This window comes from Gouania willdenowi, chromosome 13 (genome assembly GCF_900634775.1).
Source record: "Gouania willdenowi chromosome 13, fGouWil2.1, whole genome shotgun sequence".
In the NCBI taxonomy this organism is placed as follows: domain Eukaryota; kingdom Metazoa; phylum Chordata; class Actinopteri; order Blenniiformes; family Gobiesocidae; genus Gouania; species Gouania willdenowi.
The window spans coordinates 40,582,111-40,601,430 of record NC_041056.1 but is presented as its reverse complement, the minus strand read 5'-3'; the positions used below and the strand labels follow the sequence as shown (position 1 = coordinate 40,601,430).

At 37.9% G+C, this 19,320-nt stretch overlaps 1 protein-coding gene across 1 annotated transcript in view; it reads right to left on the bottom strand.

Annotated features, from left to right (window-relative positions):
• Positions 1–19,320, bottom strand: part of epha4a (eph receptor A4a) — a 102,631-nt gene that overhangs the window by 37,913 nt on the left and 45,398 nt on the right. The window contains exon 5 of the mRNA XM_028464039.1: positions 8,270–8,605. Coding sequence (XP_028319840.1) covers positions 8,270–8,605 — 336 coding nt within the window. The remainder of the gene's footprint in view (positions 1–8,269; positions 8,606–19,320) is intronic.

Genomic DNA, 19,320 nt, shown 5'->3' with positions numbered 1-19,320 from the left:
ATTTAGAATAAATAAATAAATAAATAAATAAATAAATAAATAAATAAATAAATAAATAAATAAATAAATAAATATTTAAGGTAATGAATCATCATCTGAACAAATTTCCACACATTTCTGTCACACATGATTGATCCCATAGAGCAGGAAAAAAAAAAAAAACACAACAACATTCCCTTACAGTCATGAGTTCACACCCCGTTACTTTTTATTGTTTTCCAAACATCCATGATTTACATCAGTGGAATTGTTTATAGCCACACAAGGAATGTGACCTACGCAAAACACACAAAAACACACGCCTGGCCACAGTAACATAACTGTGTGTTTCCCAATTGTTCCCTTCTGCCCGTTTCACAATTTTCTAGATCACCCCCCCATCCCCCCCCCCCCCCCCCCACTCCACCGCCCGACCTACCCAGGACTAAAGTTCCACGGCAGAAACTGAAACTTTTATGAGGAGGGTGATGGAAGCTGGGGGCTTTTTTACACACCACTAATAAATCCAAATGTATCTATGATAATAAATGTGTAATCCATTGTGTCTGGATGAGGGGAGGCGATTCAGGGAGAGGGACGGCCGCAGATGACTGGCTGGATTACCGGCGGCTGAAACCAGATCTTTCAAAGCCCCCTATTGAGCATTAGTGAGAAGAAATCCAATCAGGCTGGAGCTATTCTCTTTAACACACACACACACACACACACACACACACACGCACACGCACACGCACACGCACACGCACACGCACACGCACACGCACACACACACACACACACGCACACAGAGCTAGAGTGAGCGACAATTGTAGAATTCCACCTCACACAATTGAAAGTAATAACGAAGCTAAGAGTCGTTCATAAACGTTGTTCTTTAACTAAACAAAGTATAAAATAATCCACTTTTACTGTAAATACATCTTTCTTGACAGAGAATTCTGCTTCAATGTGAACACACGCACAAAGTCGTGTGACTGTCAAACAAAAAAAGCCAAAGCAAAGTTTATGCAGTTCTTTAAAAACTCAGTAATTCCATAAATTAATCGTTGTCATTAAAGGAAAACACTGTCTGCTCTATATTGAATCACAGATGATTTAGAAATCATCTGTGATTCAATGTACATACTAGTAATGTAGGCCACTTTTCTATAATAGAAAAAAGTATTTAAAAAATAGAAAATAAAATATATTGGTGCAGTAGCATCCATTATCAACTGAGAATCTGTAAGAACTCTCACTGTAAAATGATAGAAATGCATATTAATACAGGACTTATTGAATACAGTTATAGTATACATAGTTATTCTTCCACTGTAACTGTGTGCAGTAAATGTTTCTGTTTGGTATATAGATTACTGTATGCGCAACATTGTGTTAGATATGAGATGAACACTGTGTAAAATAATACATGTCACCATCTGTGCATAAAAATAATATTCTAAAATATTTCACAACACATATTTACTGTATATTTACAATAACATAGTGTTTTACATCAGTGTTCAACTAGTTCTTATAAAAGTCATTGTGAATAGAATTCTGAGATTATGAGACACGCTTTCAGAAAATATGTGTAGATAAATGTTAGTTTCTAATTTACATTTTATATATTTTTTAAAAAATCAAGCCGTAATTACAATCCTACACTGAATACACTCATGCATGTTTTGGGAAAATATCACACATTTCCACCATATTTTCACAGTAAAACACATTGTCTAATGTTAGCTTTGGCAAGTGTAGCAAACGACTAGAAATGAATGGCAATAGTTTGTTTTTAACTCCATTAACCTTATTAAGCATGTTTGGCACAATTTTAGGAAGTTTAATAGAAATGAAATGAAATCTGATGCAACAGAAACAAAACTGATGCAGAAATGACATAAAATGGTAAAAACTTTGTAGCAAAATTGGGAAAATCAAATGCCTGACTTGTGTTTTGTTTCTGCAAGAATGTTTTAGGAAGAAAAACTGATTTGAAATATGGTTTTTCTACCAATATTTCTAAGTTGTTTTTATTTCTATCTATTTAAACGTGTTTTAAAGACGTACGTTAACTACTTTAACTTCCTCTTTAAGGGAAAGCTTTTATTCATAGTTGCATTATCCTTAACTTTTAGATTGGGATCACGTCTGAGGAAGATTTGTCCTAATTGGAGTCAGAAACACACACTCACACTTGAACAGAGTTTCAAGCTGCAGCGTTATATAACTACCAGTAATCGTGTGAAACAGTTGTAAAACGTGCACCAAAGCCAACATCATCTACAGCAGGGGTGTCAAACTCATTTTAGTTCAGGGGCCAAACACAGAGCAGTTTGATCTCTAGTAGAACACAGATTTTATGAGGAAAAACAAGTCATTTTAACATTAATGAGCCCGAGTTTGCACTTCTACGTATACTTAAAATACAAAATATGTAAGAAACCGACAATATAAATGCAATAACTGATAGATTTCAGTCCCAACAGGATCTTCACTTTAAATTTCCTAGATTGTTTCACCAATTTCAATTTAATCAAGGGAAATATTGTGTAATAATTTGAGAGAAATTAAAGGATTTTTTAAGAATTCTTGAGTTTTTTCAACTGTTTAACATTAAAAACTACTGCAATCACACAATTTAAGCAACAGGAAAACAGTTAGCATCTGTAAATATTGTTGAGTTCCATTTACACAATAATTCATGATTTCTCTAATATTTTCAATTTCTCTTGTGGGCCCAATGGGATGCTATGAAGGGCCAAATTTGGCCCCTGGGCCTTAAGTTTGACACAGGTGATCTACACAATATTTTAGATGCATCAGATGGAGAGTTTGATGTCGTTTTTGTGTTAATTCCAGCGAGTTCATTCATTTTGTCCTTTTTTTTTTAAGGAAATTTACTAGAATTTTTAAATTCTAGTCAATTCTAGGATTTTTACATTTTTATGACATATCAAGTGATCAGCAGACACCTCTGAGGAAGACTGACAGTTGGCAGTCGAAACGTGTCAGGACATTAAAGTACATTTCCTGAAAAAAGTTGTCTGAATAAATGAAACCATAACATATTATTTTTTGTGCTGTCGTTCCTCAGTATGACCATTAAGGGCTGTGGGCCCTGGACTCAGGGGTACGCTCCATTACACCCCCCACACATGCCTGTTTGGCAGCACTCACAGCTCTCCCACAGGCAGCGATTCATCCATTCATCTTTATCTCCCTGACCCCCGGCTGATAAATCAGGCCAGTGTGTCCTTAAATTGCCAGTCCAAGTCCTATTCAAGACATTCACTTTTCCCATGGATGGAGATCGGTGATAAAAAACAACACAAAAAGGCACTTAGCACGCCACCCAAGAGCAAAGCAGTAAAGGAAGATGAAGATAATGATGGGCTATAACGGAGCAGAGGAGGGAGGGATGGATGGAGAGGGCCGACCTCGTAAAAACACATTTGCACAACAACTGGTTTTAAGAAACTACTAAATGACTAAACAACGGGAGGCACTGGATGCAACATCGTATCTAGCTCTGAGCCACAGTTCTGCTCCAGACCAGAGCTGAAACACAACCACACATAGATATTAGATAGGCAAACACGTGGCTAATGAAGCCTCCACAGATCGATACGTCTCATCTCATTCATTCATTAGCCTGAGAGCTAAACATAGCACACATTCTCCTTTCTTCATTATGCAAACCTCAACATCTCCTTCCCTCTACCTCGACCATGCTTCCCTCTACCTCGACCATGTTTACACGTTTGATGGTACATTTACAGCATTTTGGTGCTTGAAAATTTAAATTTTAAAAACGGGCTCCAGAGTGGAAGTTTTTGAAAACGCTGTGTCCGTGTAAACAGAGAAACGATACGTTCTGCTTCACAGGCATGTGCACTGACACCCTATTTACACGACAACATTTTGCTTCTGTTTCTGTTTTTGTTACAGGAAAGTTCTGCATTGGCAAAACGATCTGTGTTTACATGAGAGCGCTGGAAGAATAAAAAACGATGTCGTGAACATGCCAGGCCATGAGATGGAGGTGTGGTTTTGCAATGAACCAAAATAAGCAAACACAAGTAAGAGTGTTCATGAGCATCGCTCTTTGGATTTAAACCTTTGACCAAACCCTGAGTCAGGCTTAATTTCTATCTTTTTAACATAGACTCTGGTTGGACGCTACGTGGTGAAGGAGATGTGCTTTAATAAGCGCTGAGGAGGTGAATGGAGGCTGTCCTCTGGTACATGAATAAATGATGTTAAATAAAGATGAGTTATTATAGAAACTCCTCCTGGTTCAGGTTGTATTCTGATGCTACGACTGGGTCAGGTCTAACTCTGTAGGTGTGATTAAAGTGAACATCTGAGGCTCTGTACCTCAGTGAACATGTGACTGTGACACAGAAAGTATCGTTTCCCTGTTTCCACAGACATGGAGGGGTAGCGTTTCAGAAACATTCACTCATTTTTAAAAAGTTCAGTTTTCAAACACCGAAACGCCGTTGCCGTGTAAATATACCACCAGAACACAACAAAACCTTTGCATTTTAACTAGAGAACGTTCTGGTGTAAACAGGGCCTTAGTATTCTTCACTCCTGTCACTATACACCCTTTCGCAGTGACATCATCATCCGGGACATTTGCCTTAGCAACGCCCTTTGCCATTTTAAGAGGGGTTTACATTTGCTTGACAACCGCTATTTACACTATTTACCACGGACAACACGAAGGTTTTAATCAATGTTGTACGAATACTTCAGCAGATTAGAGCCAAAGGCCAAGCACCGATATGAAAGGAAGTTACATCTGGTTGGTTTAGAATCATGTCCATACCAAACACCTCACGGTTCATGGAAAAACGACCTGACAACATGGTCAGATCTCCAATGGCCTGATATTTATGATTAGTTCATTAACAGCGCTGACGTCTACACAATGAGAAGATGAAAAGCTTAGATGCATATATTTTCTTTAAGGTAAACTTATGTATGTGTTTTTGTATCTATATAGCCCTGTGTCATCATGATAATTGGCTCGTTATGTGATGTGGCTATGCTAGGCTAGCACCGCTAATAATATAATAATAATAATACAGCCTAAATTAAAACATAAATGAGTATATGAAGCACATTTGTTTATTTAATATACTTACAGTTCATATACAAGTCAACGCATTGCATATTTACTGTTAATTTCACGTTGCTTGTCTTCAAGTTAGACATACTAGCCATAAACATTTCAGTCATTACTGAATAAATTATAATTTAAATGTAGGATAATTCATAATCAATGTCATAAAATCAGTCAGGAATAAATTAGATCCCTTAAATACACAACCTACCATTAACGTAATGTCTACTGTAAACATACAAACACTTTGATTTTGGGCTCCATGTAGTCCATCTACGTTTGTTGCCTCAGTGCTTGGATCCATAATTTCAGTTTCTGGCCTTTTTCTGTCAGTATTCTGTAAAAGTCTGTCTTTTCTTTCAGCCAGGTGTGGTTATGACTATGAATACTACCCAGGATTTGGGCTTTATACGATAAAAATCATCAGACTGCAAAATCAGCGGTAAATAGCGGTTGTCAGGCAAATGTTTACCACTCTTAAAATGGCGGCGCGCGTTGCTAAGTCAAGTGCTGACGTCACACAAAAAGGTATATACACTTTTTGTGGGAGGGGTTAATGCCGATAGTTTCACCAGCTTTGCCACATTTTTATGAAATGCAAAGAAAGTAAATGTAGCGACAAGGCTTCATTACACTAGGGGTTCTCAACCTTTGGGGTCGCGAGACACTGGGAGGGGGTCACCAGATGCCTTCAAGAAACTAAAGATATTTTCTGAACAATTTGAGCCCATTTTTTCTTACTTTTACCATTTTTCTGCTACTACACCAAACTCATAATATTTGAACCTATTTTCATCACTTTTCTCACCATATTTTTGCTGTTTTTAATGCATTTTTGCTACATTACTCCTATTTCTGACACTTCTCTTTTCCACTTTCACGATATCTTCAGCACTTATAAACCCTTACCATTACTTTTCCACCTAATGTTGCATATGTTGACCCATTATTGTCACTTTTAACCTCTTTTCACTATATTTCATGCTTAGTTTTGCCATATTCACCATTTGCTAGCCCATTATTTGCCAGTTTAAACTAATTGTAAATTAAAATCTCATTCATTAGCCTGAAAGCTAAACATAGAACACATTATACAAACATCTCCTTCCCTCCACTTATAATCCTTCACCCCGTCAGTATTCACTTTATGTGGGTGGAGTTAATGCTCATAGTTTCACTTGTTTCACGACATTTTTATTAAATACAGAAAGTTAATGTAGCGACAAAGCTTCCATTACACTACGGTCAGCGTTTAGAACGAAGTGGCTAAAATCCGTGTCGTCCTATTGGACGCGTACTCATGTTTGCTCTGAACCCAACCTTTACAAATGACTTACTTAATTGTGATATTCTAGCCCTGTAGACTGGATCAGGACACCTAATCCTACCCCCCAATCCCCCCCCCCCACCCCCACCCCCACCAGAGCTAATAGTATGTCCAGCTGTCCTCTCAACTAACCACAGCACATTTTAACATTTCAAATGTAAAAATCTCAGCTTTCCTGCTTCTCTCTGGTGTTGAACAGCTTGGAAACTTTGGAGTAACACACACACACACACACACACACACACACACACACACACACACACACACACACACACACACCACACAGACACAGACACAGACACACACACACACACACACAAACACACACACACACACACACACACACACACACACACACACACACACACAGACACAGACACAGACACAGACACAGACACACACACACACACACACACACACACACACTGGTCAGGGTCTCACCACTGATAACCTTTAGAATGAAAACTTTGATCAGCAGTGAACGAGGACATGAATCTTCAGTGATTATATTATTAATACTGTGTAATTTAAACACTATATTAAATGAATTTATTTGGACCGCGATTCTTACACATACAGTAGGTATGTTTAATTTAAGCTGCGTTGATTCTGAGTTTACAAAATGGACGATAAGGGGTACGCTAACGTTACAATACGATATTTTTGGAAAGGGGAAAAAATGAAATGCGGTTGACCTACTGTATTTAATTCAATAAGAAAATAAAAAGTTAAAACAAACCATAACAATAGTAGATTGTCTTTATCTGAACATTCTTGTAACTCTAACGTACCCTCGATGTAGCATTTTACGTATCGTTTTTAATATTACGATACCTTATACTTATATTGTCCCACCTTAAATTGTTATTGATAGATTTATGGATATTTATACTGGATGTGTATCTGCTGCGTAACAGCATCGGAGCTGATATGTTTCCATTAAAGTCAATGTTTAAATTTCCACGTCATGCGTATGTTAACGGTCACGGCAGCGGAACGACTCCGTCCCTCCAACACATACTTAACCCTTTTATGTCTGCAGCAACAACACATAACAATCAGCAGAGATAAGCTCATGTGGGACAGGAAGTAGTGCACAGAAACAAAATCTTGTTCCTTTTTAGGGCAGCAGTGGATCGTATTTCACATACTGTATAAATATTGATCTTATCCATGGTTTAATCACAAATGATGAAGATCTACAGGACAAGACACAGTGGATTTATTTCTGCTCCTAGGACAAAATTAACTGTTTGTGTGGTTTTGTGCTTCTCTTTGGATTCACTATAACTCACTATAGCGTAAATTAGTGACGTTACAGAGTCGTTACACATCCAGTGGAAATCCAGTGTTAGATTTTACTTTTCATAATTTTCCCATTCCTGTTTCATTTTTGTTTCATCATCTTTCCCTAATCAGATGTCATTAAAGGGCTCAGAAACAACCCCAAATTGTGCCAAACATACTAAATACGATAATGTAGTTTAATATTTATACATAAAATAATCAGGCACTGAAATCATGCAAGATTTTGACATCACGTGAGATTAAAGCTAAATATTGACCATTTCATGGTGAAAAATATGGGTTTAGTCCATGTTCCTCTCTACGTACTGTACGTACTTTTGAACAAATATTTCCTGAAAACATGCATGTTCAGTGTCATAATGCAAATTTCTGCTTGATTTTGTTGAAAAAGAAATCAGGAAGTAAATTCTCATCATCAATCACAATAATCGGGTCCTGGGAGAACATGCAAACTCCACACAGTAAGGTTGAAGGAATCAAAGCAAGCATCCAGGAGTGTTTTGTGTGTGAGGACTTACCGGCCTGGTTGGTGGTCACCGTCACTGACACGGCCTGCTCGGGCCCCGGGCTCTGAGGGGACACTCCGTTCACCGCCCACACCTCAAAGGTGTAGTTAGTGTGTGCCTGCAGCTCGTTGATGGACACCTTGGTTCCCTTCAGGCTGAGCTGCTGGGGGCTGAAGTGGATCCCGTTTCCACACGGTTGACAGCGCCGCCCGTCCGGCCCACAGCGCTTACACACCACGTTGTAGGTCAAGTCCTGACGCCCCCCCGAGCTCCGAGGAGGGCTCCACTCCAGGTTTACAGACGTTTCATTCACGTTAGAGATGAGGTGGGCAGGTGCAGAGGGGGGGCCTGTAGAGAAAGGTAAAACCTATCTTTAATAAAAGCTAATCTTCACATTAGAAAAAATATTTTTTAAAACCCCAACGTGATCATCATTAATTTAGTGTTATGACCTTGTTCATTACAGCAGTGGTTCTTAACCTTGGAGTCAGGACCCAATTTAGGTTCAAGAGACTCTGGGGAGGGGTCACCAGATTCCTTTATGAAAGTAGGTTTTTTTTTAATCAATTTGACCCCTTTTTTGCTTGTTTTCTGCAACTGCACCAAACTCACCATATTTTAACCTATTTTCATCACTTTCTTTTACCATATTTTTGCTCCTTTTAATCCATTTTTGCTACTTTACTCTCATTTCTGACACTTCACAATCAATTTGAATGCCTTTTCGGTACATTTTTTCCACTTTCCAGACATGTTCAGCACTTATAAACTCTTTCCACCACTTTCCCACCTAATGTCACTTATGATGACCCATTAATCCCACTTTTAACCTCTTTTCACCATAATTCCCAGTTATTTTGGCTAAATTAACCACATTCATTATTATTTGTCATGCCCATTATTTTCCAGTTTAAACTAATTGTTTCTACTTTTTAAATTACATTACCCCCCTCCCACACACACGCACGCACGCACGCACGCACGCGCACGCACGCACGCACGCACGCACGCACGCACGCACGCACGCACGCACGCACACACACACACACACACACACACACACACACACACACACACACACACACACACACACACACACACACACACCTTTAACCAATTTTTGTGATTTTTAAAATCCCATTTCACCACCAATTTTGGTCACTTTTAACCCATTTTATTTCTTATTAAAACAAGGATTTATGTCTTTAAGATGGTATCATTTTGCTCCTTTTAATGCATTTTTGCTACATTACTCCCATTTCTGCCACTTTTCCATCAAATCTCAATGTCTTTTCTGCACATTTTCTACTTTCAAGTCATTTTCAGCACTTATTTCATTTTCACTTTTTGCCCACTCTAATTTGAAATTTTTAACCAATTTCTGTGGTTTTCAAAATCCCATTTCACCACCTTTTCTAACATTTTTGGTCACTTTTAGCCCATTTTATTTCTGTTTAAAACAAGGATTTACATCTTTAAGATGACTAAAAAAACTTCCTGGATAACAGTGGATATTATGATATTATTCAGATGAATAAATAAATAACTAAATGTGGTTACCACAGATTCATAGAACAATGGACCATTATTTTGGGGGTTGCAGGCTAAAAAAAGGTTGAGAACTACAGGGAGGTAGAATCTCGTTACAGAAAGTGTAGAGAAATGTAAAAGAGCAGCAGAGCTGTCTCATATTGCTGAGGCTGAGGTGGGAGGTGGTGAAGTGTCAGCACGGCTTAGTGACACCCACTCAATAACTTTACACAAAGTTTGCTTTGGACGCGGCCGTCGTTAAGTTCCTGCTTTGCAGTACGAGCGATGAGCTGCAACTTTATGAGAACGACTCTGCAGAACTACAGCAGCGACTCCCAGACGCATCAATCCCCATTTACAACGTGTGTTTTTATACATCGCTTTAAAACATAAGCAGCGGTAATTGACTTAACGCTGCTTCTTTGTCTCTCCCTCATGTCTCTCTCTCTCTCTCTCTCTCTCTCTCTCTCTCTCTCTCTCTCTCTCTCTCTCTCTCTCTCTCTCTCTCTCCCTCTCACTAATGAAGCACATACTAGAGGACTGGGAGGTGATCAATCCACAGATCATTCCACATATTAATCATTTCACGATGGAAATGTATCATCAGTGGTATTTTTGGAAAAGCTGAGTGGCAGTGAGAGATTTCACAGAGTGTCAGAGGGCACAGGGACGAACCCCCCACCCCCCACCGCTGGACAAATTATAGTCAGTGACGTCTGAGACAGTTTCACAGAGTCAGTACGGCCACTGCTGGTCTGTGAGTTGTCGTTACTGAAGGACAGACAGACAAAGGCTGTGTTGTAAATGTCGTACTACCGTACCATACAACTCATACTAAATCAGTATGTAGTGTGTTCACATTAAATAGTATGGATACTATATGGGAACATCTTTTAAGTATGCACGGTGGGCACACAAGTCATACTCAACTGTCCCATGATGCATTGCGAGCGGAACGTAAAGTTGTCCTGGAAACGGCTTCACGCTGAATCGCTCCAGACTTCGCGCTGAGTTCAGCCAAAACAAACCTGATGCGCTGCAGACTTCTTTTCGTGTTCACAAACGCAGAGAACCTTCTGGATAAATGAATCCAGGAGCATTTTAATCGCTCTAGGATTTGTCTGTGTGAATGCGCCCTAAAGTAGACACGCCTGTGTGTGCACACTGTGTGAGAAAAAATGCCAAAAAGTGTCAAAAGTGGACACGTTTCAAATAAAAACAAATCTGTTTGAATACCTCCTTAAGCTGCTAGAAAAACAAATCAGATTGGAAAAAAAATGTGATGTAAATGTCATACAATCATACTACTCATAGGTCAGACATCAAAATTAACATGTATTTCTCACATACTCAATCTTTTCATACTATCTAATGTGAACGCAATACATACTGAGCACGAAATCGTCCTGGGACCAGCTTCAAGCAAATAATCAAACTTTTTTTTTTTCAAAATAAAAGCATCTCTTCTTGACTTCCATTAATTTTTTAACCCTTTTGTAAATAGGGCTCTTATTTTGAAGTTAACCAAAAGTTTGGTCGGTAGTAAATGGAGGGTCTCTGTGTGAATTAAATGTGTTTTTTTGTGAGTTTTATGGATGAAATGAGCACATGTTGATATTCTACTTGGTCATTTTCTCACTTCAAATGTTTTCAGAACTTTCAAAGTAAAGGTGGAGAATCAACAGAGATATTTATCCTCAGTGTGATTCAGGTTTTTAACGCTGTAGGTTCCAAATGCATGTTGGGAAACTTGGATGTATACTTCAGTGGGAACGCTCACCATCCTAGTGATACTAATAGTATACAGTAGACAGTGTATACTCATTGAGTTTGTAGTGTATAGTACGTTAGTGGGACAGTTACAACACAGCAAAAGACAAACATTGCAATTTGAAGCAGTAAAAAGATCAATTGCTGATAAAAAGGAGTCTCATACTCTATCCTATCTTAATCTTAATCTTCTGCCGTCCTGATGGGAATCTATGAATAGCCTCTCATTAACAGTAAATGTTAAACACATTATTCTCGTCCTAATGTGCTTCTCCTCTCCTGAATTTTCACCTTGTTTCTCCTCGTACGCTTCCCAGAGACTGAGCTCCAGTTATGGATGAAGTTGCTATTTCAAGGTTTCAGCTCAAACCATCATCATAATGAGACGTTCTCAGCGTCTCCTCAGCATCAGCACTCAGTGGTTTCTGTGGCAGACAGTGTTGATACTCCTCAACATCGTCATGAATGAAAAAAAAGTGTATTTTATGTTTAATAAGGAGAGCTAGTCTCTTAATTTAAATAGTGCTTTAATAAGCACTGAAATTGTCCCCAAAGCTTTACAATATCAGCCACATTCACACTCACTGTCACTTCACAATGGTGTCAAAGCTGCTGTAGAAAGCACTAATCTACCCTTGGAAGCAACCTAGGGTTCAGGGTCCTGCCCAAGGACACTCGGACACACTACCTGTGCTTCCAATACCCGTGGAAATGTATATACACTTTCATGAGGAGGTTTTCCAGACGTTTCGATATTGAAATGTATCGCAAAAGCGAGATGAAACACTTTTTCCACAGTAACACATCACATGACTTACCGTACCTGGTCACATTTCTTCACATTACACTTTAAATTATTACTGCCACATCATTAGCGCCACATTTGTGTTCTAAGGAGGTTCAGAGCGTACGTCTTCCTGCAGAGAAGTCTCACAGGATGAGATTTCACCAGAGTTACGAGGCTCCAAAACAACCTTCAATGGAAACACGTTTAGAGCGACTTTTATTTTGCAAAAAACTGTAATAGATACAAGTAGTGACAGATGTAGTATATAGGCCTCCATTTTTCCATTAAGAAATCTGATGAGTTTTTTTAAATTCAGGCTCCAAAATGACTCTGATTTCTAACGTGCACGTTTTGGGGCAATAGCACACATTTAAGAACTATTTTATCTTGTAAAAGAGACGACTAAATAACCAGCAGGTGTAGCATTATCTTGTGAAAAATTTAGCATGACATTTTTTGGGGAAAACCTGTTGGTTGTAATTACAGGAAAAATCAATACCACTCAGACCTAGCCCTCACTTCCACATTTTGGGATCATATCGGGTATTTATTTCTGTGGTATTTTCCCTGTAAACAGGTGTCTTAATGTGTATAACAAACGTGACGTAATCCAGTGTGATTTCATCGTAACCCTCCCCGTTTCCGTAACCAATCATATATGAAATTAATAACAATACTTGACTCTGTTTGCCCTATTTAGCACGTTTGGTAAGATTTCAGGAGGTTTATTAGCCTGTAAAGTCATCTAAACAGATAAAAACCATGAAACCAAAACAAAGTGGGAATGGACGCAGAAATGTGTAAACTTTGGAACAGAAATGAGGAAAATTTTAAAAGGGAAAAGTCCCTAATAGCCTTGTAATGGAACTGTTACAGCCTCTTAATCAGAAGACGACCTCTCTACCACCCAGCAGTAATTCATTTATTTACTTTTACCAAAACAAAATCATATAAAAGTAAAATTTAGAGCTTTGGAAAGTAGACTTGGCTGGTATTGTTGCTTCTAATCCAGTTTGAATCCTGGCAAAGTCATTTTCTAACATTCACATCAACTATATAATAAAAATAAACCAACATCTGCATTATTAATGCACATTGTTTGTGTATTGGTAAATTGCTTTGTTGTCTGTCATGCCATAGTGCAGCTATATCACAGTAGACCATGTGGGTTTTTCAGGTACGTCTAATGGTTAAAACCCAGTATTTTTCAGTGGTTGAGAATGTTCTTGGAAAATCTTCAAAGTTAACGTGGTGATAACATTTTTGATACAAGTTTGCATCTAATAAATCTGGGATTACTCTTGGCAGCGTTCCCTACGTATGTAGCCTACTCATGGGAAAGTGAGGGAGGGAAGAAACACCTGCTGAACCCTTCAGGTCCGTGAGCTCCATGGTTCATGGTTCATGTTTCCAAATCAAGCACAAAGTTATTTCAAGTACAAAAACTGCCACAAAAGTCGTGGATGGTCACATGTAAAAGTGTCAGTCCTGGTTAGCTTCTTTGCTAGCTTGCTATATATAAAAAGCTAGCAAATTGAAAAATACAAAAATCTCTGTGGCCCCTGGTATATTTGCTAGGACTGAATATTATATTAGTTTATTGTTGGATTCTACTAGAGCTGAGTCATTTCTTTAAAACACGGAAAATGGACGGGAAACGCAAAAATCACGTTCTGAAACAGAAAAAAAAATTCAGAACTTTTAAAAAAAATTCAGAACTTTTAAAAAAAATTCAGAACTTTTAAAAAAAATTCAGAACTTTTAAAAAAAACGTATTATTTAAAATCAGGTGCTGATATGACTCGGAAAATGTTCATTACACGTTATTATTCCCCCCGATAAGCTTGGGACCGAATGTCTAGCAATAAGTCTAACAAACAGACGAATATGTCAAATTTTGCTCGTAATTTCGTTCAAAATCTTGCGCTACATAATCACTAAACGGCGCGAGATATCATGCAAAACTCTATTCTGATTCAATGAACCTTATTTAGCACGTTTGTTTGATTTCAGGAAGTTTATGAGCCAGTAAAGTCATCTAAACAGGGTAAGAGGGAAACCAGGTGGAAATGGGGAAATTGAGGGGAAATGGATAATCCCAGAAATGGAACTGACGAAATTTTGAACAGGAAAACCAAAGTCCTGTATACACCTGAACATTAGTTGGAGATTCACAGAATTAAAAGTGCACTACAATTGAACCGACTTAACCAGATCTACACTAAGACACATACTTCATAGAAGTATGTGTCTTAGTATCTACACATCTAACATCTGCTTCTACTTCTGATCCTTTCTCAGGAAATCTCATTTGTTCATTTGAACTTAAAAGCAGAAAACATGATTTAGGGCTGGGCGGTATAACCGCTTCATACTGAATACCGGTATATATTTTCATTATGATATGAATTTTTAATATACCAAAGACCAGCATATTTGATTACACAACTTTCGGAACGCCACGCTGCACCGCGTTTCAGACCGGACCCTTTTCAACGTTGCACTTCTAAATATGAAGGTAAACAGTAGAGCTCTGGTGTTAGTTACGGTGTAAATTATACGTGTAAACGGATAAAAAAAAGACACTACTGAAAGCTCTGGAGCTGCTTGTGAGCATGTGTCTGCGTGCGCATGCCTCTGCTACAGGAGAACACCACTCACAGACACGGAGGCACGGGTTAGCTTAGCATGTCAGCAGTAATACACAAAAAAAGACAGCAAAGCATGGCAATTTGTAATTCCCATAATGCGGAAATAAGTCCTGGTGGAACTGAAAGCAAAACGCTACTTAATTCACCATAAGAAACCACCACACCACTGAGTATGTAGCATTTAGAGCTAGGAATCAAGCTAATGCTAAAGCTAAGCTAGCGCAGAAAAGAGCCATTGGGCTGCTGTTGCAAACTTGTATTACTACTAGTGTGGAATTATTCTACAATATTTACTCATCATGACAGTAAAATAAACCATCCTAAGTCAATCTACTGCAGTAATTCATCTCAACCAGTAGAAAATGCTGTGAACACATGATTATACATGAAAAAAATATATACCGAGAAACCAGTAGAATTTTGGCAAATACCGTGGTATACATTTTTGGTCATACCGCCCAGCCCTAACATGAATGTGTGTCTCTGCTGGAAACCACACATCAAATGTTTGTGTATCAAGATCTCAAGAAGCTTTGGAATAGTGAACAAAACCAGATACATATTACGTTACATATGTTATACTGTGCTTTAATTCTACCATATCTGTCTTATTGTGTAAAAGTCTGAAGAAACACATATAAAAGCATTCTACAAAAGTTATGTATTTTTGCAAAAAATAATGATAAGTATCATATATCATGCAGGATATCTGGATCATACCAACCTGTTTTTTCTAAAGAAATTAGGTTCAAAACATCTAAAATTCTTCAAAAAGATAAATACAGAACACTGACAAAAAATGTATTAAATGTTTTTCAAGTAGACAAGGAGAGTGTGATTTGTGGGGCGATTGAACTTTGGAAAGAGAACATTCTGGACAACTTTGGAAAACATGTGCATTGCAGTTTGTGGGGATTTATCCCTTTGGAACAGTCTGATTATTACACTCAACACTTTGTAACAATATGAATACATTGTTTTTTCTTAACAGATCAGAACAAAGACTAGAATCTAATGGGTAGGTGGACATGTGCAAGTTGATGTAAGAAGGCCTAAGAATGCTTGATTTGCATGTATTTTGTTGTGTATATATATATATATATATATACGTGCATTTGCTCAAATGTCAGATCTTTGTGAAATAGCTTGGAAGTAGAGACAGGACGAGATAAACGAGATAAACATCCTTCTGCGTCTTCTCAAACATTATCGAGGCTCTTTTTTAAGTGAGCAATGATTACTTTATATTGGATTTTTTATGTTTGAGATAAATAAATAAATCAAAATCCAAACTGGTGACCTGACAGGTGTCAAACCTGACTTTCTCTCTAAATAAACTCAGACATACAAAAAAGCTGAATAACTGTTGTTCAAATATTTAGAAATAAGAGGTACATTCTAGTGCTGAGAAGTAGAAGAAGAATGTGCAATGTGTTATTGTTTACGATGTATCGTCAAAAACTTTCTGACCAGTATGAATACGTCATCTCACGATAGAAACGATAAATTCCCATGTTGGAAATCAGCGAGGGCCAAGGACCATTTGTCCCATAATTTAGCCATGAAGGGCCCTAAAAACCTTGTTCCAGGGGCCAAGATTGTCCCCGGGTTTTTAGTCAACAACTTATTAATCTCTGGAGTGGAACGTTGTTCATTGGAGCTCTGCCTCCACGGTGTGCGCAGCCGCTCCCGCCCCTCTCACACACACAGCTTACCTGAAGCTGCCGTGCAGCGATACATCGTGGACCACTACTTGGTTAAGACCAGACAACCATCCAACAAAGGGAACTGGTTCAAGTTCCTCCATCAGATCCACCCAAAGTTCCACAAACACGGGGACAGAGATGAACCTGTAGCAACGATTATGAACTGGAAACTCAACTAAAGTAAAAAGTCCACGTCTTACTGTTAACAAACCACAAAGAGCCACCAATTTACTCATGGTAAGATTTAACACTTACGGAAGGATAAAAGCTAACATCTTACCCGCTGTGTGACATGTTAGCATTAAGCTAACGTCACTATTCATCTGTCCCAACTTGTGAAACGCAATATTTTTTAATTATATTTCATGTGTTCACAGACAAAGCTGGACCCATTAGACAGTAATCTAACTACTGTGATTATTACACCTAAATATTCTTAATGATTAAATAATCAAACTTGATCCGATTTGATTATAGGAAATCAGAGAGATATTTATCAATCATAACTTAATGTAACTCATTATCAGATATAAAATAAACCAGATGAATCAGCAGTAAAAACACTATTGGAGATATTTTTGCATTTCATGGGCTTTTGTTTTGAGAAAATAATTTAAGTAATAATCATTTTAAGTGAGGAAATAAATGAATTGCATACAATAACACTAACAGAGTGAGCCACATGCACTAATATATTCCATAATATATGAGCTCTATGAGTCAGCAGCTATTGTAGACTTTTTGTCTACTGTAGATGTATTCAGATTCATTTGTGTTTGTAAGGAACCTGTTTATACTTTAAGGTAGGAATTGTTTTATTGATTTATTTATTGTTTTTATTCATCGTAATTGTTATAGTTATTGTGATAAATCGGGTATTTTTTTTTGTCTATATCGCCCAAGGTGACATGGAAGAGACTAAGGGTGAATAATGAATCCTGAGGTAACGAACGACAATGAATGGAGCTGACGAGGGAGGAGTCATGGCGTTTTCTCATTTCTTCCATCAGAATCATTGCTGTTTCATTTGCCTTCTGTGCTCGCACCGCGCCTGCGTTTCTTAGCTTAGCGTTGCACAAAGCGGTGTTACAATGGAACTGTGCTATTACCGTCCAGTATACTTCCAATTTTCCCAAGATGTATTTGGAACCTACAGCGTTAAAAACCTGAATCACACTGAGGCTAAATATCTCTGTTGATTCTCCACCTTTACTTTGAAAGTTCTGAAAACATTTGAAGTGACCAAGTAGAATATCAACATGTGCTCATTTCGTCCATAAAACTCACGTAGACACATTTCATGCTGACATATCAGAGGTTTCTGGAGACGCGTCACTGTGCTACTAACGAAAATTCCTGTGAACTACAAAATAAGAGCCCTATTTATAAAAGAGTTAAAAGAAAAAAAAAAACTAATGAAGACAAGAAGAGATGCTTTTATTTTGAAAAGATGTTTGATTTTTAGCTTTAGCTTCCTTCATCAGACTCATCAAAAGTTAATGAACTTCCCCAATTTGTGTCAAACATGCTTAACACAGTTTAACTATTGTCATTTTATATTCATACACAACAGAAATGGGCTGTAAATCGCACAGGATGAGATCACAGCAGATTTGACATCCAGTTGTTTGCTACACTTGCTAAAGCTAACATAAGCTAACCTGCTTTAAAGTGAAAATTATGGTGGAATTGTTTGATATTGTCCCAAAACGTGTCGGTGAAGGTTTAGTCTGCGTCATAAATATCTATTTCAGAAGGTGAAGTCCATCATATCACCTCATATCATGTCAAATTTTGCACACCAATTGATATTTCTGTCTCTCTGAGCAACCATTTATATGTGTCAAACTCATGGCTTGGGGGCCAAATCCGGCCCTTTTGGAGCATTCAAATCAACCCGCAGGAGGAAGTAAAAATTGCAGAGAAAACATTAATTATTGTGTGAATGAACTGTTGAAAAAATTCACAATTATTACAAAATTCTTAAATTTTCCTCAAATTATTACATAATATTTTCTTTAATGAAATAGAAATTGGTCAGACAATCTAGAAAATCTAAAATGAAGATCCTGTTGGGAGTGATATCTGTCACTAATTGCTCGGATATTGTCGATTTCTTCCATATTTTGTATTTGACGTAGAAGTGTAAACTGGGGTACAACAAAGTTAAAATTACTGGAAGGGGTTTCCCGTCCATTTTTCTACAATTACGGAAAATCGGAGGACTTGCATGTGCACATATGGTTAGGTGCATACTCATACACATACTGTACATGCACACCATTGAAGGCACCAATGAAAATGTAATCATTTCCACTTAACATAAATATTATTGGACTGTGGTAGGTGGCCACAGTAGCTGTGAAAACCTCAATCCAAGGCCGATTAGCCATCGCTTTTCAAACGCGGTACCTTCTCGTTGTCAGGCAGATGTGCAAACCACTGCAAAGTGTGGTTATAAAGGCTCTTCAAATGGTTTCAAGGAAATCTGTCCAATGTGGAATATCCAAATCTGGAGTATAGATTTCAAAGAACGGCTTTAGCTGAGGATCAACTGTCCCCCCACCACAAAAAAATTTAGGACAAAGATGCGTTTTCAATCTCCAAAAACCCAATAAG